Source organism: Pituophis catenifer, unplaced genomic scaffold (genome assembly GCF_029215685.1).
Source record: "Pituophis catenifer annectens isolate HBS135680 unplaced genomic scaffold, rPitCat1.0.hap2 SCAF_11, whole genome shotgun sequence".
NCBI classification, from domain to species: domain Eukaryota; kingdom Metazoa; phylum Chordata; class Lepidosauria; order Squamata; family Colubridae; genus Pituophis; species Pituophis catenifer.
Window position 1 is genome coordinate 8,767,264 of NW_027256891.1, and position 25,194 is coordinate 8,792,457.

At 39.3% G+C, this 25,194-nt stretch overlaps 1 protein-coding gene across 1 annotated transcript in view; it reads left to right on the plus strand.

Annotated features, from left to right (window-relative positions):
* AMMECR1 (AMMECR nuclear protein 1) overlaps window positions 1-25,194 on the plus strand; it is a 116,854-nt gene that overhangs the window by 76,508 nt on the left and 15,152 nt on the right. Inside the window, exon 3 of the mRNA XM_070952077.1 lies at window positions 11,220-11,334. Within this exon, the coding sequence (XP_070808178.1) occupies window positions 11,220-11,334 (115 nt within the window). The remainder of the gene's footprint in view (window positions 1-11,219; window positions 11,335-25,194) is intronic.

Sequence of the window (25,194 nt, forward strand, 5' to 3'; positions counted from 1 at the left end):
GCGCATGCTGGAACCCGGAAAAGCAACAAGCAATGGCTGGCATGTCCAGGGAGATGGCTCTGCATGTCACTTCTGGCATGTGTGCCATAGGTTCACCATCACTGTTATACAGTATAAAACAGAACCATTCCAGTTTGAGAGTTTACAGCCTAAAATTCAAGCAAAGGGAAAAATTAAATAAATTGAAGAGCTGCAGAATTTCTGGGACAGTTAGGGGTGGAGTGTTTCTGGGATGATAGGAGCCAATATATCTGGTTTTAATAATCCCAGACAGCTGCTGTTGATTGCAGGGTTTCTTTCAAATGGCTCCCTGCAATTTGCCTTTTTTACAATTCAGTGATGAGACCACACAGGGACATAAGAAGTGAGCCTGGTATTCCCCTTAAAAAGAGGAACCCTTGCTGGAGAGTTTCAGACTAGGGAAGAGGAATCTCTTAATTTATGTGGGACAAAACCACCTCCTTGCTTGCGACAGTTGTGGAGAGCCTTAGAAGCACGTCTTCCTTTTTTCATTGTCTCTCGAAGCTACTGCTGCAAGCTCCTGGGAAGAAGTTTAAACGTGAAATGCAAAATGGATTCGAATGCAATCATAAAGACTGAATCAGAGTATGTGCTCTGTGATTATGGAAGGTTGCATTGTTGAAGTTTTCCACACTTGCTTTTGGAGCACAGATAGTCCTCAACATATGACCACAATTGAACCCCAAATTTCTGTTGCTAAGCGAGACATTTGTTAAATGAGTTTTGCCTCATTTTATGAACTTCTTGCCCTAGTTGTTAAGTGAATCACGGCAGTACTTAAGTTATTAATTCAGTTTTAAGTGAATCTGACTACCCCATTGACTTTGATTGTGAGAAGGTCGCAAAAGGTGAACACATGACACTGGGATACTGTGTCATAAATATGAGTCAGTTGCCAGGTGACTGAATTTTGATCACCGGGATGCTCCAATGGTCGTAAGTGTGAAAAACAGTCATAAGTCACTTCTTTCAGTACCGTTGTAACTTTGAACGGTCTCTAAACAAAGCTGTTTTTGTAAGTCCAGGACCACCCATGGCAGATATTTTATTGTCCTAGAAGTAACATCTGTGATGAGTTTTGGAGAAGGGTTATAGAATTTCATAGGTATGCCCTAAGGCCAGTTGTGGGGAAATAGTTGTGAAGAAGACTCTTGTCCGTGCCTTAATACACTACTTTGCCTATTCTACTACACCTTGAGTTGAGTTTACACATCTAAAATTAAGCTCTGAAGTGAAGCCTTGATTGCCTTCGGTTCTGTTATATTCAGAACATATTTGAGGGATCATTAACAAATACCTCCCTCGTCATGTTGCCAATTCTTCATTGTGATTTATAAATAAATTCACTCTAATCTTACAAACGCCTGTGTGGTGGAAATGTCTGCTGTTAACTAGGCATCCATAAGGCGGTTGTGACTTGCTGAGTCACGAAAGTGGAGTGATATTCCTCTCCTCTCCTCTCGATATAAATCTGTAGGCTTTATTTTAAAAGGAGAAAGAAATGGGTTATTCCCCTTGCTGCCATTCTTTCTCTTGACAGGAGTGTAGCATCTCTTTCATATATAGGGAGTCCTCGACTTACGACCCCAATTGAGACCAAAATTTCTGTTATAAAGTGAGGCACTTTATGCAGTTGTTCAATTAGTTTGTTAAGTGAATCTGACTTCCCCATTGAACATCACAAAAGGTGATCACATGACCCTGGGACACTGCAGTTGTCATAACTTTATGAGCCAGTTGCCAAGCATCCAAATTTTGATCATGTGAATGGGGATGTTGCAATGGTTCTAAGTACGAAAAAAGGTCATAAGTCACTTTTTTTCAGTACCTTTGTAACTTTGGTCACTAAATGAATGGTTGTAACCCAAAGACTACCTATATTTTTCTGTAGCCGTATTCCTTGCATCTAACTGTCAAGAGAATAAGTTCTCCACTGCAACCCAAAGAAGTTCCAAATGAAGAAGCAATGAGTGCCACCATAAACCAGATGCTTGTCCAAGGCCATACAGTATTAGCACACAAAGAGAGGATAGATTATGGAATTTTGTATGTATTCCATTTATACTCCATTTTGAGCCCAATGAGCTCTAGAGAACCTTGTTGACATTTTCATTATTACAGCAATGCTCTGAACTTAGGTAGGCAGAAGCCAGAGGTCTGGCCTAAGATCTCCCAGTGAATTTCAAATAACAGAATAACAGAGTTGGAAGGGACTTTGGAGGTCTTCTGATCCAACCCCCTGCTCAAGCAGGAGATCATTTCAGATAAATGGCTATCCAGTCTGTTCTTAAAAACATCCAGTGATGGAGCATCCACAAATTCTGAAGGCAAGCCGTTCCACTGGTTGATTGTTCTCACCATTAGCAAATTTCTCCTTAGTGCTCCTCTCCTTGATTATTTTCCATCCCTTGCTTCTTGTCCTGCCTTCAGGTGCTTTGGATAATAGGTTGACCCCCTCTTTTCTGTGGCAGCCTCTCAAATGTTGGATGACCGCTATTATGTCACCCCTTAGTCTCTAAAATATGCCATTTGGTGGGAAAAGAGGGTTTCTTGCTGCTGATATCAAAAGTGCTGTCCGGTAGATTTGACAGACCAATCAGCTTTCACAAAAGTCAGGAAGGGAGGGTTAGAAGGATTTCCAGAAGCTACTGTATGCGTGATGGGGAAATGTACCATTTTTCCATTAGGATCTTCATGCAACGTTGTTGGATGCATCAAATAAGTGGTGGTCTGAAAAAAATCTCTTAAAGTAAGTGGTGGGGAGGGAGAAATGAGATGGAAGAAAATGCAGAATTAATCTAAACTAGTTTCTCAACTTTGGCTACTTGAAGATGTGATGACTTCAATTCCCAGAATTCCCCAGCCAGGTCATAAGACACTGCAACGGTCATAAATATGGGTCAGTTGCCAAGCATCTGAATTTTGATCCTGCAGCAGTCGTAAGTTTGAAGGTCACATTTTTCAGTGCTGTTCAGTGAGGTCACTTGAGGATTACCTCTACTTGGAAGTCAGGGATTGATTATTTTTATTAAATTTGTATTTCACTGTGTCCATATAAAAATCTTAGTTTATTGTAGCTTATATGTATTGTATTGATGTATTGATTAGATGTATTGATTAGAAAACAAAAATAAAAACAGGGCAATTAAATTAAAGGACCTAAGACCAGTATTATTGAAATCACTAAATCTTTAACAGCTTGTTGGAAGAGATAGAATTTTGTGGTTTTCCGAATCCTTAGGAGAAAAGTAGAGGGAGTCAGCCATATTTCCTGGGGGGGGGGACGGACGGGGGGGACACATTCCTTAATTTCCCTCCAGTCAGTTTGAGGTTATGCGCCTGTATTCTTGATTTTTGGGGAAAGCTAGCGAATTTTTGGTGGCGAAGCAGACTAAAGTGCTGTTAAGTAACACCAGCTGCCTGCAATTATTGCAAGTTCAAATCTCACCAAGCTCAAGGTTGACTCAGCCTTCCATCCTTTCTAAGGTAGGTAAATTGAGGACCCGGATTGTGGGGGCAATAAGCTGACTTTGTATAAAATAGAACACCGCTTAGGGGGCCCCCGAAAGCCCTACTAAGCAGGTATATACAAAAGTATGAAGGCTATTGCTTAACGCATTGCAAGCCGCCCTGAGTCTCCGGAGAAGGGCGTCATATAAATCGAACCAATAAAATAAACAAACAAACAAACAAATAAATAAACTGCTTTCTCTCCTTTTTTTTTTTTTTTAAAAAAAAACAACCTTCTTGTTTCTTACTCTGGTAGCTTCCTTTTGCTTGAAGAGAACATGAAAGCTGTCATCTCAGGCATTGTTGATTGATTTTTTTTTTCTGGGGAAAGATTGCAAAATAACGTTGAAGAACTGTAATTTTTTTGGCCATCTGTCTTGAACTAAGAACAGTATTACCTGGATGTATGCTTGCTGGTTTGCCAAATCATTTGCATATTATTTTCATGACTGAGGTCATTCTGTTGTTCATTCAACTCTTCAAAGGGTACTCTTTTGCATAAGCTTTAAAATAACTACCACCAGAAAATTAAAATTAGGGAAGAGAAGATTAATTTAGTTTCCATTTATCTTCAGTTTCCAGATATTTTATTATTTAGCCGGTTGTGTTTTCAAATTGGGCAAGCTCAGTTTAGCAGTCTTTAAAACAAAGACCCACCTATTTTGAGGGGACTTTTCTCTTTTAAATGAGAAGTTGGGATGGTTCACACCATATAGATGCCTACCTGGGTATTTCTAGCCTCTAAGAAGGATTTATTGTATTGCAAAAAAATTTAAATGTTTGTGATAACCTAACCAGCCTTATTGAAAGTGCATTTTGTCCTGTACAAATCAGAATGCATATTTCTGGAAACTATTACTGAATATGAGGACATTCAGCATTAGCCCCTATTATTAAATGATAAATTATGTTAAGGTACTCACTATCTTGATTTGTTTCTTTTTCCTTTATTTCAAATGTAGCTTTTTTGACTCCCGTCTCAGATATATAAAGGTATTTTACGAACTGTCTTAATTATTATAAACTGCAAAAACAGATTGGGTGGAAAATTGAAGATAAGGTGCTAGGAAGTTGTCAAGATTTAAGTTGGTTTTGCTTTTCAAAGAAACACCTCAAGGAAAAACTAGTATGACAGAAAAACGGGATGGAGGAATTTTCCTAAGGATTGCTTCAGTCCAGAAGCCACAAACTCACACTTTGTAGAAGTGCAAGTTCGATTGTCCTAGGGAGCATGGGGTAGCTTTTAAGGAGTTGTTGATAAAATGCTTTGCAATAGGCTTGGGAGTGCTGTCAACTCCCTTAATTCAAGTGTGCAGCCCAGAGCTGAGGTGACCCAGTGGTTAGAGTGTAGTACTGCAGGCTACTCCTGCTGACTGCTGGCTGCCTGCAATTTGGCAGATTGAATCTCACCAGGCTCAAGGTTGACTCAGCCTTCCATCCTTCTGAAGTGGGTAAAATGTTGACTCTGTAAACTGCTTAGAGAGGGCTGTAAACGTTATGAAGCGGTATATAAGTTTAAGTGCTATTGCTATTGCATTTCCATGTTGTAGCAGATCCTTTCAGTTTTTCCTGTAGCAGATTTTTTCCCTAATGCTTGATAAAAGATTATGCATAATCAATATGTATCTATTGTGACTCGTGAGGGAGGAGCATCTAGCTGACCTTGACTGATCTAGAAAAGCTGAGAGCTTAGTTCTTGGATGAGAGTCAACAAGGAAATGCAAACAACTTTGGCTGGAGAAAAAAGTGGAATCTCTTCTTCTCTACCCAGCATAAACCTGTAGTAGGCTATAGCAGAAATGAAAGAGATCTGTGGTCTTTGCCAGCCCCCAAAAGGATAATAAAAGAGGTTTTAATTTAGGAGTACAAAAGTCATCCCTCTCCACTTTCTGTTTTCAAAACGATATTCCAAGAATTTGTTCCACTCATTCATCAAATGTTATTCCATTACAGGTAGTCCTTGACGTACAATTATAATTGAGCCCAAAATTTCTAGCTAAGCAAGACAGTTGTTAAATGAGTTTGCCCCATTTTACAATCTTTCTTGCCACAGTTGTTAAGTGAATCACTGCAGTTGTTAAGTTAGTAACACCTTTTTAAGTGTTAAGCTTCCCCATTGTCTTTGCTTGTCAGAAGATTACAAAAGGGGACACGGCAACCGTCATAAATATGAGTCAGCTGCCAAGCATCTGAATTTTGATCACGTGACCATGGGGATGCTGTAATGATCCTAAGTATTAAAGATGGTCATAAGTCACTTTTCTCAGTGCCATTGTCATTTGATGGTACAGTGGTCTAAGCACCCTGTTATTAACACAGCTGCCTGCAATTACTGCTGGTTCGAATCTTTCCAAGGCTCAAGGTTGACTCAGCCTTCAATCCTTTCTAAGGTAGGTGAAATGAGGACCCAGTTTGTGGGGGCAATAAGCTGACTTTGTATAAAATATACAAAAGGATGAAGGCTATTGCTTAGCGCATTGTAAGCCACCCTGAGTCTCCAGAGAAGGGCGGCATATAAATCAAATAAAAAAAAATTTTTTTTTTGAACAATCGCTAAACGAATGGTTGTAAGTCGAGGACTACAAGTATAAACAGTCCATTGTCAGTTGAATTCTGCGCCTTAAGAGAGAAATAGAATGACCACAGGTGTGCAAAATAACTGTGGGTGCGGGAGCATCTTCTGACGTCCTGCAGACTTCCCCATTGACTGACTTTATAGGAAGCTGCAGGAAGCATTGAAAATGACAGTCATGTGACAGCAGGCCGACCACAGCGACACAGCATTGACAACAATTTTTAATTTCAGGAATAATGCCTGCAAAATGCCCCCAGCTTTCCATTTCTTTTTGTACCCATGGCCTGTCATTCCATAAACCACAAGTGCTTTTATGCACTGAATCACTGGGGATTCCCAGCAGGGAAATAATCATTTATTTTAAGGAAGGATATTTGCACCACAGCTTTTAAAAATGTTGCTTTAATTGCTGTTCTTTTAGAAGTAGGGTGCAGTGTCTCTTTGTTTTGGCAGTGTCGTGCAAACTAGCAAGCGAGTGTGTAACTGGTAGCTAGAAGGAATGTCAGTGGTTCATGTGGTCACATCACAATCTGAAAAATATTACCTTGTAGTCAGTGGTGGGATTCTGCTGGTTCTAGGGGGTTCGGCCGAACCGTTTGTTAAATTGCTGGCTCGCCCCGCCCCTTGCCCCACCCCTCCGCACCACTATTTATTGCCAATAAATAGTGGTGGGTGAGGGGCGGGCGAGCCAGCAATTTAACAAACGGTTTGGTGTTTTTTTGTAATTTTATTGGCCCGCGGAGCTTCGGCATAGGCTAATTAGCCCTTGATTAGTTTGGCTCCCGACTCTCAGCTGATTTGCTCTCAGCTGTTTTGCTCAGGGCTCTGCTGCTTGCTGGAGAGATTTTTTTCCCCCTAGCTATGCTGAAAAACGAAACTGAAAGTAAACCAGGCTGTTGGCTTTGCCGTTGCTACAACGTTGGAAAATTAGGCAGGCAGATTTCTTTTCTTTTTCCTCACCAAAAAAGGTAGGTGCAAACAATGGGAAATTTAGGGAAAAAGAGGAGAGTTCAAGATTTTAGAACACAAAAGAAAAAAAGCTCTATTTAACTAGGGAATTGTAATAATTGAGATACTATTAATTGTATATTGTGTTGAAAGCAGAAATGGTTAAGTTGTGATTTGGAGGAATATATGGGGGGAAATTATTTGGTTTATTATTATTGGTAAATATAATTAATTGATTTGTAAGAAATTGGATTGCATGGAAATAATTGGAATATTCATGTTCATATTGATTAATATACAAAAAAGGTAGTTATATAACTAATTGATTTATATTAAAATGTTGAATTTATATTAAACAACTGTAATATTACATAATTAACCAATGTGAGGATGGATATAAAAACAGATGACAATGGGAAGGGATATAATATAGAATAGAAGGGAAAAATTGAATTTGATTAAGATTAGAGATGAGGATGAAGGGTAATATTGGTTTTTTACAAAAATAGATGAGGAATAAATATGGCAAAAAGGAAATATAGAAATTGTAAATTTAATTGAAATGACTAAACACTGTTTAAATTTGTGAACAGGCCAAATACTCTGTTCAAAGAAAATACATTGTATGTTGGTATGTGTGTTTCTAATTATTGTTATTTATTCATATTTGTTCTCTTTTATTCTTTAAAGTTTAACAATTCATTCTTTATCTTAATATCTTTATATTTGTTTGGGGTTGGCTTTCTTCCCTTTCATCTTTTTTATTGTACAGCAATCTTTCTCCTCAAACCTACCACCTCTGTCTTTTCTTTCCTTCTTACTTTCTCTTCCTCCCCCTCTTCTTCTCCTCCCTACTTCCTCTTCCTTTCTCCTTCTCCTTCTCTCTTCCTCCCTCTCTTACCCTCACTCCTACTCTAATTTCCCTTCCCTTCCTTCATCCCTTTCTATTGCTGTATCCTTTTATGCATATGGACTACTCAGAGGGCTGAAAAAGTTATTTTTGACTGGTCCTCGCACTTTTGACCAGTCCTCAAACTCACGACTGTCCTCACATTTTACGTTTTTGCCCTATCTTGTCACCATGATGAAGAGAAGCAGTTGTGACATGAGTGGCACGGTTGTTAAGAATGCCGCAACGGGCATAAATGTGAGGATGGTCATAAGTGCGAGGACCGGTCAAAAGTGCGAGGACCAGTCAGAAATGACTTTTTTCAGCTCTCTGTAGTCCCTATGCAGATAGCCACGCCCACCGGTCATATGACCAGCTAGCCATGCCCACCCAGTCACATGACCACCAAGCCACACCCCCAACTAAGCCATGCCCACAGAACCGGTTGTTTAAAAAATTGAATCCCACCACTGCTTGTAGTCATACATAAAAGGAGAGCAGGAAAAAAAAGAATAATGTTTGTAAAGCACTAAGAAACAAGACTTTGGTTCCTAAAGACATTTTGGAAATATTCTTTCCTGTGGATAATTTTGGTAGACCTTTGAAAAATTGAGTAAGGCTGTAAAATTTATTCACATTTTTAAAAAAAATATGCCACAAATTGACTCTTGATATATATTGCACCGTATATATGGCTAACTGAAAGGAGAAAGGAAATTAGAATGAACAAAAATTTATTCAGTCATTATTAATATTCATGGAGTTCTATAGAAATCCAAGATTAAAAAATTACTGGAAAACAAGTCTCTCCAGTCATTTTGAATCTGATTAATCTAATTTACATTTCATTGGCTCTTCAGTCATAGACAGTTCCATCACATTATATGTTTTGCCTCCTATATTTTAAAACAAGCAATTGGTTCAGTTGGAAATCTTCGTTGCTTCCAGTGGCGAGGGAGAATTGCTGTGCAGAAAACATTTATCCATCTCATGCTTTCTTAAGTTTGAGGGAGGAATAAGAACTAAGCAGATATTCAGAGTCAAATTTTGATTGTGATTTTAAAAAATAATCTTAGGGATTTGACTCTTCTTTATTGGCATCTGTCAAACATTTTGCTTTAGGCAGATATCAACTGTCCAATGCAAAATACACTGCATGCCACTGGTCATAGCATCAGGTAGGTATACTTGAAAGGTGTTGCATCCTTGCTGAAGTTAAGCCATCCTTGTTCCAAAAGTGCTTTTTCAGAAGGCAACAGGACTTTGTTTTTCCGTGAAGACGTTTTGCTTCTCATCCAAGAACCTTCTTCGGTTCTGTCTGAATTGTGGAAGATGGAAGGATTTGCATTCCTTGCAGTCATCTGGTCCTTAGCATTCTTTCTGAGAGTCATTGAGGCCACTTGGAGGTTTATCTGTGTCCTCAGGGTCCCTTGAATAGTGGAAATGGGTGTGGAACTTTCTTGGAACTGCTGAAAGGACTGTGTTGTAAACAGGAGATAGCTGATGTTATATTCCTCCCGCCCCTATTGAGAGAGAGCTGTTTAATTTTAACATACATGGCCTCTTTGACGCTTCTTTCAAACCAGTGGTCCCCTCTGTCCACTATGTGGACTTTGCCATCTTCAAAAGACTGGCCTTTGCCTTTCAATAGACATTAAGCCATCCTTGCATGATTGACCAGCAAGTGAGAAATTATTAAGTACCTGGTATAGCATCTCCTGAACTTCCACCATGGAATAAATCCATGTCTATATATATATCCAATCTTCTGTGAATATTCAGCAAGTAGTAAGCATTCATCAAATGGCTTAGTATTCAGTTTCACACTTTTCAAAAGGAAATTCTAAGAATAAACTGAATATGCAGATTAAGAAAGTCTTTGTTTATGTTTCCTTCACTCTCACAATGTTGTTTCCCTGTTTCTTAAACATTTTCCCTGTGTACTGGTTGCATTAACAGTTGTTTCTACTTTTTATGTAATCAAAATTCTGGGATTCAATTTTTAGTATATTACTAAAGTTAAAAATCTGTAAAGATTCTCAGTCATCCAGGTCATGGTTGTCCCAAAGGTGCTTTTTCAGGAGGCAACTGGACTTTCTTATTCCTTTTGAAGAAGTTTTGCTTCTCATCCAAGAAGCTTCTTCAGCTCTGATAGGATAGTTCAATTCCCCAGAGCTGAGCAAGCTTCTTGGATGAGAAGCAAAACTTCTTCAAAAGGAAAAACAAGGAAGTCCAGTTGCCTCCTGAAAAAGCACCATTGGGATACGATTCATTTCAGGATGATCTCAAGTTCATAATCTCCTCACTTACTGACCATTTTTAGGGCTTGTCTTATAAGGGTTTGAGTTACATGATGTACAAATTTTAGCTGCCTGCTGCAATTTTGTAGATACGTTTTTTTTAAAATATGCATCTTGCTGAACTTCAAAATACATGTTTGTGTACATCTAGAAATGAGCACAATGTTTCATTCTTTCATTAAATTATTACATTGTGCATGACTGACCTATCCTTGAGGTACTCCTATTGATAACATCCATGGTTCCCAATCATTTCTTCACAACGGATCTCTTTTTGAGGCCACGGGCCATGGCTATCGACCCCCAAAACTTAACTCAAGATTTAAATCATAACATTTTTTCAAGTCTTCGTGGACCCCTGTGTTGACATTATGGCCCCGCAGGGGTCTGTGGGTCACAGGTTGAGAATCACTGGATTACATCAAGAAGTTTCCAAACATCCTAGACTTGTGTTTTGGTCACAACCTTCTTTTTAATTGTTTTTCTACTACTTACCTATGGAGTATGGTATTAATTTGCCCAGCAGCATGTCTTTTTCTGTAACTGGTCTGTTCATAGGTTGACTGGCTTGTGAACATGGATTTCCCCTTTCCTTAAGGTAGGTTTGGTAATGAGCTGTCTTAACAGTAAAATGTCTGATGTTTGCATTGGTGAAGTTTCAGAGAAGGTCAGTAACACCCAAATTTAGACTCATCCAGCCACAGCACTGAGAGTGTCCTGAAATCAACCTTTGCGTGTCAGTCTGTGCACATCACAAGGTTCTTGTGAGAATTAAGTGGGATGACTAGTAAGTAGGGAAGACCACAGATGCACTTTGACAGAAAACTAGGGTACAGGTATAATAATCGTTCTTGGAAGACGACCAGTTTTGATCAGAAATCATCTGCTAACAATTCAGAATATTGTTTTGCTTCCTTTGCTGACTTCAGTATCTGTTTTCTCTCATTTGTGTGTGTGTTGTATTCTTTCTCCACAGTGCCCTTAAAGATAGCAGATTTCCCCCAATGACAAGGGATGAACTGCCACGGCTTTTCTGCTCAGTGTCTCTGCTTACTAATTTTGAAGATGTCTGTGATTATTTGGATTGGGAGGTAAGGAACATCTAAGCTTTGCATATTTCATGGAGTGACATTTCCCCATTCTGATTATTGAACGGCCTAGAAATTTGTCTGGAACTTGTTTGCAATTACGGTCTGTTTTGTACTGCAAGAGTATGAAAAAGCAAGGAGGTGACTCATATGCCCTCCTTCATCCAGTGAAAATGATCTCCAGAAGAACCAGACCATTAATGTCCAACCCTGAATTCTACCCCTCTTCATCCTGTGAACGTGTGTTCACATTTTGATTTTCCTGTTGGGTGCCCTAATTTATTACTTCAATTGTTGAAGTTACCGTCCCAATGAAAAAGATGAATTTTCAATTCAGGTTCATCGTGTTAGAGTGCCAGAAGGAGGGGACATGAAATGGAACATTTATATGTATTACAAACAAAACTTTAGGCTTAAAAAAAAGGAACATAAAGATTCTAGCTCAGCCTTCTCACATATGTGTTATTTTATGAAATATGGGATAATTTTTCCCAATGAGAAATGGTGCAAGCCTGAACACAGGCTTAACATTTCTCTGAAAATAAAGCTTTAAAATAAACGAATGAAACCAAAAAGAACCATATAGCAATCTCTTTATCCCTTCCATTTTCAACTCTGTTTGGAGCACAGCAGCTCCCACACATGCATTTATTATTAAAAACCTTACTTGATGCTTTACAAATTTAAGATATTTGCAGAGCAAGAGGAATTCCCAAAAACTCTCCTTGCCAACAAATAGTTTGCAATGGGCATCTTAGTAATTTCAACAATAATGGGCACTTGACCATCCCAGCATGCCACTCAAATTCCAACATTCTACCTTGTTCTCCATCACATAAGCTCTAGAGCAGAACTATGGAGGTTTGTGTATGTGGACATACACTGCTTTCAGAACAGACATGTCTATAGCGATCTGTGTTCATTTTTAAGTTCATAAAAGCCTCCGAGAAGGTCAGTTGAGCAAGAGTAGTTAGAATTGTAGAAGATGAGAGAAGTGTAGCCTTCACAAATCATTCTAAATGGCATGAACACAGCTAGTTCCCTGAATCTCCTCCATATCAAGTGTCCTCAACCAGGTCCTCTCAAGATTTGCTGAAATTGGCAAAAAAGTTTTGTCCCATCCAGTATCCTCTAGAAATTTGTTTTGGGCTAAAACTCAAAGACTATTTGGCCACCCTAGCCTGCCTTACACAACAGGGTTGGAACAATATCTGTCATAGTTCCCAGATCGCACAACCATGTTGATTAGGTGGTCTAGAGTTCACCCTTTTAGCATCTTGAGGTTGAGAGTGGGAACATTAGGACACTATAAGTATTAGATATTTGTTTGTTTGTTTGCTTAAGAGAGACAGAGACTGAAACATTGGACTGTGCCCACAATAGAAATAGGATCTCTCTCCTTTTTCCTCTTTTTAAACTGCTGGAGTAAAAATGTACTGCGGGATTTTTTTTTTTCCAGAGCTGGCAAATAATCACCCTCATAGCATTTTGCATGCAACTCTGAATTGGCTGCTCAGACTGAATAACTCCTCACTCGTGAATTGCCATTTGCTTGGTTTCTGAATCAGAATACATCTAAAGTTTTAGAGATTTATTTTAAATCCCAGTCTGGTTACAGAAAAGGCTAAGGGTCTCCTCTTGGTGTTAGCTATGTCCCCTAATATTTGATAGTTATTGCATTGTGAATGATACAAAGCAACATGCCATGAAGAGTGTTGCCTTTGCAAAAATGCATGCCTGAGGTTTCCAAATACTCACAATGTGGCTTCAGGTCTGTGCACCATAGCTATTTTCTCCTGGGATGTAGGGTTTAAATAAATACAAGAGTATAAATTTAAGTCCAGCTCTTTGTGTGCAAAATCTGGGACTTCTCCATTCCTTTGCCAACTGTCTATATAATGTATAACTCAGCAGCTGAAGATCTCCTGCACACAGCAAAGGCCCATAGGTATTTATAGATGGCTGTGTAACAGACCTAGAAAGGAGTAGCAACCTTTTTATATCTTTACAATTCTAAGGATAGTTGGCTAAACTGTTTTTTGTTTTGTTTTGTTTAGAGCGCTTGCTTTTTGGGGAACATGTTTCTCTGGATTAAATCCTTGATAGCCTCAATAAAGAGAGGGGAGGAGAGGATTTAATTGAACATCCTATTGGGAACCTTGGGGTAAAACTACACGTTACTTCCAAATGCAAAAGAATAAAGGACTCTCCTTTAGCATCCACAGAAAATATGATTTCTGCCCTACAAGCTTATTTCCCATTTTGAAACCTAGATATGGGGGTGGGTGGAAACAAAACGAAATAATACTTTCTAGGGAGAAAGGGGTACTAATGGGCGCTGAGTGGTATTTGGGCATTGAGGTTGGGAACATGACAACAACTTATTTGGTGTAGTTTTGTTGGATTTTTTAAAAAATGGAAAAACCAGATCTTGCAGGTTCACCATTGGTAGAATAATCATGTCATTTTTTCCTTGCATTTTGTTGATTAGAAATAAAAGCTAGGTAACAACAGCAGAGAAGCTGTCCTCACCCAGCAGTTCCAATTAAGATACCACCTTTGCTTAATTTTGCATTCCTTCATACTGCAACGGTGGCAAGAAAATAATGCAGATTTTAGAAGACTTTTTTTTTTTTTGAGGTCCTTGATGCTCTCTGACCATGATTGTTTGGCGCCGATAATATTACATAGTTGGGCAAGGAAAAATCTGCAAGAAAACCACCCAGCTCAGAGAGCACCAAAGACTCCACAATTCAACTCTGAGCTCCAAATATTCTCTTCTACTGGGACCATTGTTTCTAGTAGTTAAAGCTGGGGAGCTGAGAGAAGAACAAAGATGAGTTGTTGTTTTCTCACTGTCCAAGGGGGATACCTCATTTTCAAAGATTTGGGTTTTCTAAATGGGAATTTGGGGTTTCAGTTTGACCTAGAAGGGTATTTTAAAAAAATATTTCCCATTACCTTTATTTCATGGCTCCATAGATAAGGAGACAGGAGAGTAGGGTTTTATTGAAATGTTGGATCCTTAAAAAAGAATAATGCGTCACTGTATTTGGCCCTTACAGTGAGACCGCTTATATCATCCGTGTTTCTTTTAAGGGGGACTGCAGTTATGCAATGTGAATGGCAAAAAGTCATTTCAAGATGGCTAGAATATGACCTAAAGAGAGAATGTGGTTCTTCCACCTGGTATAACTGCTCATTTCCAGATCATCCCGAAAGGCCATCCACCCGGTTAGGAGACCTTACTTCTGTAGGTATGCTATTGATGATCTTGTGGGAGCTAATCCAGCAATTTGCTAACAAATGTCAAACGTTTTCCAAATTCCAATGTTCTCCAGAGACCACCGTGCTCCTACGGTTGGTTGGCCTGATCTTGCTGCGGGAGGAGGGGATATCAACGGTCTTCTGCTCAAGGGTCTCTCAGCTAGCTCCATGTGGTCTTTTCTCCCAAGAGAAGGAATTTCGAAGAGAGGGATGAGTGAATTGGCTGCCATTAGCTTCCACATGGTTTTTCAAATTGCTGCCATTTTTCACTTGTTGTTTAAGTATACTTTGCACGTTTCTCTAGCCACTTGCCCCAAGGGTCACCTGGGATCGTAGAGTGCAAATAAAGGCCTTCCCTTTTGTCTATTCATCCTTCCATAGCATGGCTATGTGTGACTTGCTCTGCTCATCAGCTCACGCTACCTGTGGCTTTTTTATAAGGACGGGGGCACAAGGTTCACACCTCTAGCAAAAGTTCCCCTCCCCAAGACTTGTCCCACAAACTTTGTTGGGGTGTAACTAGAGGAGGCTCATGGCAGATGGCAGGGGTGAAAGTTGCAGTGCTCCATAGAGGACATAATTTTGACCTAGCCTCTGTATCTATCTGTATCACCACTGTTTGGTGGCCGTTGCATTGCACACATTTTCCATGTAGAAGAGGTCCCTGAGTTGAGTTACCAGAGCGACTTACATCTCTAAACACATTTGGAATCTTGGAAAACGACCGACAGTCTGATCACCCACGGTTGATGTTTAGACAAAATCAGCCTACTACAGTATTTGCTTTCATTCTGTAGATCATTTTTCAGCTACTGCAACTATATATTTTTGAATCAGCCGCTATTTTTTTCCAGATGACTTTGTCTCAGAGAAGTGAACTGTTTTCTGTAGAACCAAATGTGACCTACATTCCCTGCCATAGGGAATGGCATCCATCATGAACCCCTCTCTAACCTCTCTAACCTTCTTCCTTTTCCTGAGGTCACAAAATGTCAATTTTCTCCTCTGTCATTTTTCTGGATTAAAAAGTAGACCTTTTTGTCACAGGCTCTGAAGCTCTCTCTTCTCAAGCATATGAAATGTATGTGTGCATGCATGAAAGATCAAAGAGAATTACTCTTTTCTTCCTTGCATTAATAACTTGACACGTTTGGCTTAGCTGGATAGTACATACATGGATCCAACAACTCTCTGACTTTCTTCCTAATTAATTTTGCTCTGGCTGATGAAGTTGCTAGGATAAACCACAAAACATCTCAAGATTAACAACGTTTGGTCCAGTTGCCATGATTCAACCTTTAAACACCTTGGCCTGGATGATTGAGGTTTCATTGATATACATGGATTAGATTGTTGCTTGAACGCTTGGACGTATGGGGTGACAATCTAAACTAACAGAATGGAGACTTCTATTTATGTGAATTTTAGGAATGCCCCCCCCCCGGTCTAAAATACCAAACAGGTAGTCCTCGACTTACGACCATTTGTTCATTTGCCATCTGAAGTTATAAGGGCACTGAAAAAAGTGATTTAACAACTGGTCCTCAAACTTAGAATTGTTGCAGCGTCCCGATAGCTACATGATCAGAATTTGGGCACTGGGCGGCCAGAATTTAATTACAATAGCCGCAGCATTCCAAGGTCACATGATCATCATTTGCAGCTGGCATCCAACGAGCAAAGTCAAAGAGGGAAGGCAGATTCACTTAATGACCAAGGCAAAAAAGGTCATAAAATTGGGTGTGACTCACGTAATGACTGCCTCACTCAGGGATAGAAGTTCCAGTTCCAATTGTGGTCGTAAGCCGAGAACTTCCCATATTGTAAATAATTTGGTTCTGAAAATGAGAGGTGGGTGGTGTGAGTAAAAGCACCCGGCTAGAAACCAGGAGACTGGGAGATCAAGTCCTGTCTTAACTATTAAGTCAACCGTGTGACCTTGGCTCACAGTTTTCATTCTCAGTTCAGGGAAGAAGACGGTGGCAAACCACTTCTGAAAATGTGGCCAGGCAATTGTGGGAGTCAAGATTGTCTGTGGGATCCTTGGTGCTTTCTGATGGGGTTTTTTAAAACAGACATTTCATTAGCCAACTAGGTAACATCCTTGATGATGATGCCTTGAAGACATCATATAGTTGGGTGATGAAACATCTGCAAAGAAAACCACCAAGCTTAGAGAGCACCAAGGACTCCACAGTTCAGCTCTGACCTACAAATAGACCTACAAATAGAGCTAAAACATGAAGAATAGTTGCAGGAATTGGGTATGTCTAGTCTAGTGAATAGAAGAACTAGGGGTGACATGACAGCAGTCTTCCAGTATTTGAGGGGCTGCCACAAAGAAGAGGGGGTCAAACTATTGTCCAAAGCACCTCAAGGCAGGACAAGAAGCAAGGGGTGGAAAATAATCAAGGAGAGATGCAACCTAGAACTAAGGAGAAATTTGCTAATGGAGAGAACAATCAACCAGTGGAATGCCTTGCTTTCAAAAGTTGTGGGTGCCCCATCATTGGAGGCTTTCAAGAAGAGACTGGACAATCATGTCTGAAATAGAGATTCTTGTTGTGGTCCGTCAGCATCCTACAGAGCTGGCAACAGAGTCGGACAGTGAGGAGGCTGGGGAGGACCATGGGCCAGTCCTGGAGTCCGGGGAAGGCCCGGACGAGGGCTCTGCGTTGGAAGCAGAGATGGGGCCAGGGCCATCTGGGAGTGGTGTGCGGACTCCGGAGCCTCCAGAGCCGGACAGCAGAGAGGCAAAAGAACAGGAGGAGCCTGTTCCTAGTGCACACATGCGCAGAGCTATCAGAAGGCAAGAGCAGCTAAAGCAAAAGGGACGATTTGGGAGTAAAGCCAGGAGATGATTGGCCCCTCCCATAAGGCTTAAAAGAGCAGCAAAGGCTCTTGGGCTCTTTGTAGGAAAGCAATGTTGCTAAATCTGTTTCCAGTCGGCGTCTCTTGTTTCTGAACTTTGTGGCACCTTTGGCAGGGTGCCAAAGAAGATAAAGGTTTGTGATAAGCCTGAAGGACTTTTTCTGAAGGACTTGTTTTGGAATTAATTTTGACTAAGCTGGGAATTAAGTAATTCTCAGCTGTTATAATAAAATAGTTTTGATTGGGACTTGTGTCTTGTACTGACTAAGTGAGCCTAGGTCACAACAATTCTCCTGCTTGAGCAGGGAGTTGGATTAGATGACTTCCCAGGTCTCTTCCAACTCTGTTATTCTATGTTCTGTGTTCTAAATATTCTCTTCTTTTGGTATCTAGATTGACTGGAAGGCACACACACTCAAAGTTAAAAAATTGAGAAAAGGATTCTCTTGAATGTACACTTCTCGCCCTCCCGGATGAGCTCCCTGGTGTTTTCCATTTAAGAACCACAAACATATTCTCTCATCACAAACAGCATGGATAATTGGCTGGAGAGTTTGGAGGTGTTGACTAGTTAGTGTGTAGAAAATTACATTTTATTGGGAAGCTTAAAGAATCATTGGAATTAATCAGTGGTGTCAGACCTTTTAAGCACATATGACTAAAGCAAATCATACTTGACAGCTTTGGGCAAACACTTCTTTGAACATGATTTATGTGGGGTCCATATTGAATTTATTTTTTTAACCCACAATTCTTATCTGAAGCCTGTAGATATGTAGAGCAAATTACATGATGAAAAATCACAGTTTATTTCCTCAAGGGAGACACAGCGTGAGATGGTTCCTAAGAAAAGAGAGAGAAACATTTTCTCTGAAAATGTTTAAGGGGAAAAAGAGATGATTCCCATTTTAATCTCATCTTTCCTTTAATTCACATAAAGCAATCAGAAGGCCCAGACAAATATAGTTTATTTTTAACATGACTTAGGAAAATAATAAAAGATGTTACTGGGGGGAAAAAAAGATGATTTGCGCATCAAAAGCTTTCACTTAGTTTTTTTCTAACTTGGCTCTCTTCTGATGGATGAACACCCAGAATTTTCAACAATGCCCTTGCTGGCTTGGGAATACTGGAAGTTGAAGTCCATATAACTGGAGGGCATCCCAGTTTAGAAAAGCTGTCCTAAATTTAGAGGGTGCAATGGCTCAATGGTTAAAGTCACTGAGCTTGTCAGCTGGAAAGCTGACAGCCTGGGTTCGAGACCCGAGCACTACGTGACGGGGTGAGCTCCCGTTCCTGCTCCAGCTCCTGCCCACCTAGCCATTTGAAAGCATGAAAATTTGAGCAGATCAATAGGTTCCACTTTGGTGGGAAGGTAACAACGCTCTGTGATGTCATGCTGGCCCATGACTGTGAAAATGTTTTTGGACAACACTGGCTCCCTTGGCTAAGAAACTGCTCTGCCCGTAGATTTAGATACAATTGGACATTGTGGATTTACCTTTCTTTTACCTGCTCTAAATTTGTTTTTTTGTATCCCACTGTTATTATTTCTACAAATATTATACACTGCATTTCTGTCAAGAGAGGATGAAATAGAAAAGAACAAGGGCAAAAGTATAAATCATGATATCGGGGACAACAGATGGTTCAGAGCTGAGAAAATACCTTTAAAGTTGACCAGGCAGAGTTCCTTAACGGGAAACCAGCTGCATATATACGGTAATACAGCTTGTGCATTCTAAATCCTTTTCCACCCACGATGAGCCTGCTATACGGGTTCATCAAGTAAGAACATGATCTGACTTAAACATGCATTTATTTAATTAATTTAAGACTCATGACACCATTTTTTTTCGCAATCTCTTAAGGCATGTTGCTCTTGTGATGCATGCATGCATGCATGCTGAAGTTGGCATGAGTTGAACCTTTTTGGGATGGGAAGTAATGCTGAACAGCCCAAATCCACAGCCTTGGGGTTCTTGGTTGGTTTGTTTTGACTCTCTTTTCTTTTTTCCTTCATGCCCCTTATTTATCAGTTGCCAAATCCTTTCAGCAACAACACTGGGAATCTAGTTGCAGAGTGCTAGAAATTGTGTTGGAAATAGTTGGTTTGAATGGTCTGGAAAGCATTTGTAAAAGGGCTGTAGTTGCCCATCCCTGTTATATGAAGCTTCTCAAGGAAAGATCCAACCTAGAATTAAGGCGAGATGTCTGAAGCAGTGGGACAGCTTGCCTCCAGAAGTTGCAGGTGCTCCATGGAGGTTTTTAAAAAGAGATTGGATGTCATTTGTCCAGAATGGTATAGGGTTTTCTGTTTGAGAAGAAGGTTGGAAAGAAGACCTCCAAGAGCCCTTCCAATTCTATTCTGTAATTCTCTAACATGTCTGCAGCTAATTCAAGCAGCTGCCTCTGTTTCCAAGGTTGTCTGGCTACAATGAAAATCTCCCTGTGCCTTTCTGGAAATAGACATGGTTGCTTTAATGGGTTGCCTATATTGCATTCCTTTATATTCTGATATAACGATCTTTCCAATTGATTGCAAAGATCTACACAGATCTTTCCTCTCTATTATTTTGGAAAAGGCTATCACCATGTCTAATACTGCAGTCCTATCTCTGCTATCACCATTGGTCATCATGATTGACGCCTGGATTACTTTAAATCTATCCTTAAATATTAACACACGGCTTTTTACCAAATATCCAATCCTTCCCAGATTTCTAAGTTTATTATCAAAGTTCTTCTTTGCAATCTTTTGCAATCTCTTCCTCTTATATTCTATTTTACTCATACTTCTGACCTTCACTTACCTCACTGTATCTTCCTTATCTGTCCAAAGGTTGACTGAAATGCAAGTGAGTCCAGTCTTTACTGCCTTTGGTTGGAATTGTCTCACAAAATATGTCTGCCTTGTCACCTCTTTCAAATTTATTTTCCATCACTTCTGGGATCTATTTTGCCCAATAATTATGGGAAAAAGTATGAAATTTTAGTGATCCTCCATTCTTTTTTTGTTGACTTGTTCTGACTACCGTATTTTCCGGCATATAAGACGACTTTTTAACACATGAAAATATTCTCAAAAGTCGGGGGTCGTCTTATACGCCTGGTGTCATTCTCCTGTAACCAGGCAGACCAGCCCGAAAGGCTCTGACGAGCCTTAAATGGCTCTGACGATCCAAGCCCTGACGATCTGCTAATCAGGCAACTCAGCTGGGATCGCCAGAGCCATGGAGAAGGAAAAAAGTTTTCCCCCTCCAGCTTGCTTACCTTAGCTGCTTGCCTTGCTTCACTTGCCTTGCTTCACTTGCCTGAATCCATTCCATCAGCAAGCGACTCCCTGCCTGCAATCAAGCAGGCAGGGAGTTGTGGACTTCAACTCCCAGAATTCCTCAGCCAGCAAAACAAAGCTGGCTGAGGAATTCTGGGAGTTGCAGTCTACAAGTCTTAAAGTTGCCAAGGTTGGAGATCCCTGTTCTATTAGGTAAGTTTTTTTCCCCTTTGGGATCTTTAAAAAAAATAGTTAATTGTGGTTTTTTTTAGTTGTTCTTTTTTAGACCTAGCCATTTAAAGTTTAGGAAGTTTTAAATTTAGCTTTCATATAAAAATTAAAATAAAATAAAATAATATTTGTGGAGCTTTCTGAGATTTAGTATGTTTTTGTAGTGTTTCACTCTAACTACACCAACACACAAAATCTCACAAAGCTGTATGTGGAATTTTGTGTGTGTAAAGTGTGAAAGTTGTTTTTTTGGGCTTTTTGTGGCTTTGTGAGGTTCCTGCTTGTTTCAGGGGCCATTTTGGGTCTAGCACAGCTGCTTTTACATTGTGGGTGAGCCAGTTGTGTTGTGTTGTGTTGTGTGTGTGTGTAAAGTGTGAAAGTTGTTTTTTTGGGCTTTTTGTGGCTGTGTGAGGTTCCTGCTTGTTGCAGGGGCCATTTTGGGTCTAGCACAGCTGCTTTTACATTGTGGGTGATGTTTTTTAATTTTTATTTGGTGTGCGTTGGAAGAGGGGTAGTCTTATATGGCGAATATAGCCCAAACTCTATATTTTAACAGGAAAATTCGGGGGTCGTCTTATACGCCCAGTCGTCTTATACGCCGGAAAATACGGTACTTTTCTTCCATTTCATCTGATGCCACTTTTGTGATGTTTCCTACACTGCAACCCACTTGGAATCACAAGGAAAAAAGAGAAGCGTAGTTGATATGAAGGTTCTTGACGGTTAATCAATATTTGTCAGCATGTTTGGAAAACGAAATTGAAAAATGAAAATTGCAGTTTTCTGTAGAGAGACAAACTGTGGTCAGAACAACTCTATAAGGACATAGACAAGGACACTGGAGAAAATTTGCAGGAAGAAGAGGACTAGATAAAGGGTAGACATCTCTTTCCATGAAAATGAGAATATTTTACAGTTCTCTTTCCATTCTTCCTAAACCTCATTCCTTCTAGATATGCCAGATCTTTTTGGCTAGGTTATAGTTGTTTGTTGCAGTCAGTCAGGCAAATGTTTGTTACAGTCAAAAGACCAGTATAATTAAAAATACTAAAAAAGTACCTAGTTAAAAATTCTAGAATAAAATAATAAGAAATAACAAAATCTATGTTAAAAATTGTAATTTGGCAATCCTATCTCAGTTGCAAGTAAACGAGAAAACAGCCTATTATATTATATTATATTATATTATATTATATTATATTATATTATATTATATTATATTATATTATATTATATTATTATATTATATTATATTATATTATTATATTATATTATATTATATTATATTATATTATATTATATTATATTATATTATATTATTATATTATAAATAATATTAATATTAATATTATAATATAATTTCTTAAACTGTGAAGGCCTATAGCCATTAAATACTAAAATGCAATAAGGTGATAATACCAAAAGATTTAGTGCATTATTGTGTAAAATAGTTATAATAGATTATTCATCAGGTTCTGATGAATCTTTTGTTCTGCTGTGCAGAATCTAGTTAACCTGCACTGTGACTACGATCATTCGTCTTTAAGCAGTCACTGAAGATAAATGATGTCCAAACAGCCAGGATACCTATTAATTGTCTGGAAAATAAATTTTGTTTGAATGTCTCTGTAAAAAAACCAGTGAAGAAAGACATGTCCAGAGGCTTCCACCTCTCCAGAATCATAGGAACAGAGCCTTTCAATCAGTGGTATCCCTATAGGTTTGCTGTCCAGAACGGCAGATGGAAGCATATGGCATCGTGCAAGTGAAAAGGCTTTCACTATCTTTAGCTGGCTAAGATAACTGGCAGGTAGTTTTATGTGTGGCATTTCTGGAGGAAACAAAGTAAATGAAAGCTACCTACACTAACCAAGAAACAGGATCCAGGATGGAGATTTGCAACTACAGTTTCTTGATTTTTCACTGGTGGAGATTGCCAAAATAAGGGAAACAGACTTTTATCAAAAGACATTGGCTAACATTTACATACCAGTAAATGATTGCCCTTCCATAGGAAAAACTGGGGCACCAACAAGAGGACATTATTGTGTTTTGACATTAGAAGATTTTGTCCCCATTGATAGAAATCCTACAGGAGTATGACCATCTCCATTGTACCATAGGGGCTTTTTCAAGTGGCAACTGGACTTCCTTTGTTTTTCCTTGGAGATGTTTTGCTTCTCATCCAAGAAGTTTCTTCAGTTCTGAGAACTGAACTGAACTGAACCAGAACTGAGGAAGCTTCTTGGATAAGAAATGAATGCATGGCATTCTCCGTGTTTGAAAAAAAATAAATCAGCTTTCATCAAAAGAATCAAAAGCAGTGCTGGGGGTCTCAGCTACAAAGGACCTGATGTTGCTTTTGCCTTGAATGAAGAATTCTTGAAAATGCCAGCTCTTGAGTGTGTTCTGGGTTTTTTTAAGCATTTTTCATTCTTTGAGGGTTAGGATCAGTGATATCTGAGCTGCAAAAAGGCATAGATTTCCTACAGAATAAGGTTGAGCTTTCTGTAGCCTTTATAGCAAGATGACCCTAGTCCCTCATTTGTGAAATAGAACATTAGTTACACAGTCTTTTTTGTATTCTAATTGGAAAAAATGACAAGCCACTTCATATTACAATGGGAAAAAAATTAAGAGCATGTAGACAGGAATAATTGTATAGTCGTTAGTCTCTCCTGTTTCTCTTGTGTGCTTTCTCTCTCCTGCCCAGACAGGCAAACATCCACAGGATTTCTTTCAATTATTCTTAGACCCTTAATATCATTAATTTGCATGTATTTGCATATCTTTTTAAAAAGTTCATCTGGTTAATACATCTTACATAAAAATATTAATTGAAATAACAAGGTCATTAATAAAACAAGGCAAGATTTAGTGGGAGCTAAATGCTGATATCTAGATCGATTCAGTTTCCCACAAAGCAAGTTCTTTTCATTCATCAGAAAACGAGGAGCCACATCCATAAGAAAGAATAGTTGCTAAAATAAAAACTGCAAATCCAAATTAGGTTGGATTTTCATATGGCCAGTAAACTCAATCCCGCTTCGTGCAGATGTTTTGCATTACTGTTTATTGCCAAGGGAACAGATAGATTCAGTTAATGCAGCCCCTTAGGCTGCATTATCCAAACTCTTGTTCTTGAGGAATAGAATCAGTTCAAGGAAGTTAATAGGAAGATTTAGCTGCTGTTGCTAGATCCCAGCCTGGGTCCTATACAGGGTTTTCCAAGCACTTCATAAAACAGTCAACAGATTACAGGTAGTCCCCAAATTGTAACCATTCATTTAGTAACCATTCAAAGTTACAGTGACATTGAAAAAAGTGACATGACCATTTTTCACACTTACAACCGTTGCAGTATCCTGACAGTCACGTGATCAAAATTTGGCCGCTTGGCAACTGGCTCATATTTATGACAGGTGCAGCATCCCAGGGTCATGTGATCCCCTTTTGCGACCTTCTGCCAAGCAAAATCAATGGGGAAGCCAGCCTCACTTAACCATGTTACTCACTTAACAACTACAGTGATTCATTCAACAGCTGTGGCAAGAAAGGTCATAAAGTGGGACAAAGTTCACTTAGCAGCAGAAATTCTAGGCTCAATTGTGGTCATAAATCAAGAACCATCTGTACATATATCATTTTTTCAGTCTTCACATTGGAATAGCTTCTTTCACAAAAGAAAAAAAAGCATATTTCCAATAGATGCAAATTAAATCAGTTTTAGATCCAGAATATTTCCTCTATCTTGTCCCCCAGTAAATAAGTCAGGATAAAACTTAGTAATAAAGCCTTTTTACATTCATACCAAGAAGCTAAGCGTGTGCATGTGCACACACACCAGTTAATAAGAAGTGCACAGTCCAGATTCTTATGCCCTCTCTGTTATCTAGGCAGGATACTCTTCCCTTTGCTTTCTTGATCATATCCTGGAAGATGATACTGAGGCCTTCATAGTGAACTCTTCCTTGCCACAGTTCAATTGCAGTGAGAACCAGGCATGTAGGAGCAAAGCTGTCCTGTTTTTGTCAGGTCAAGCTACAGGACGATTTTGCTTGCACATCCTTCAAGCACCAGAACAGTTAGGACAGACTCCTTTTTCTTTCCCAAATGTTGCAGCCAGGAGCCAAGATTGAATTTTTCCTAGAGAAACCATAGCAGTGATGTCATGATGCTGCTGGAAAATGCAGGGACAAACATTTGATCCATTTGGGCAC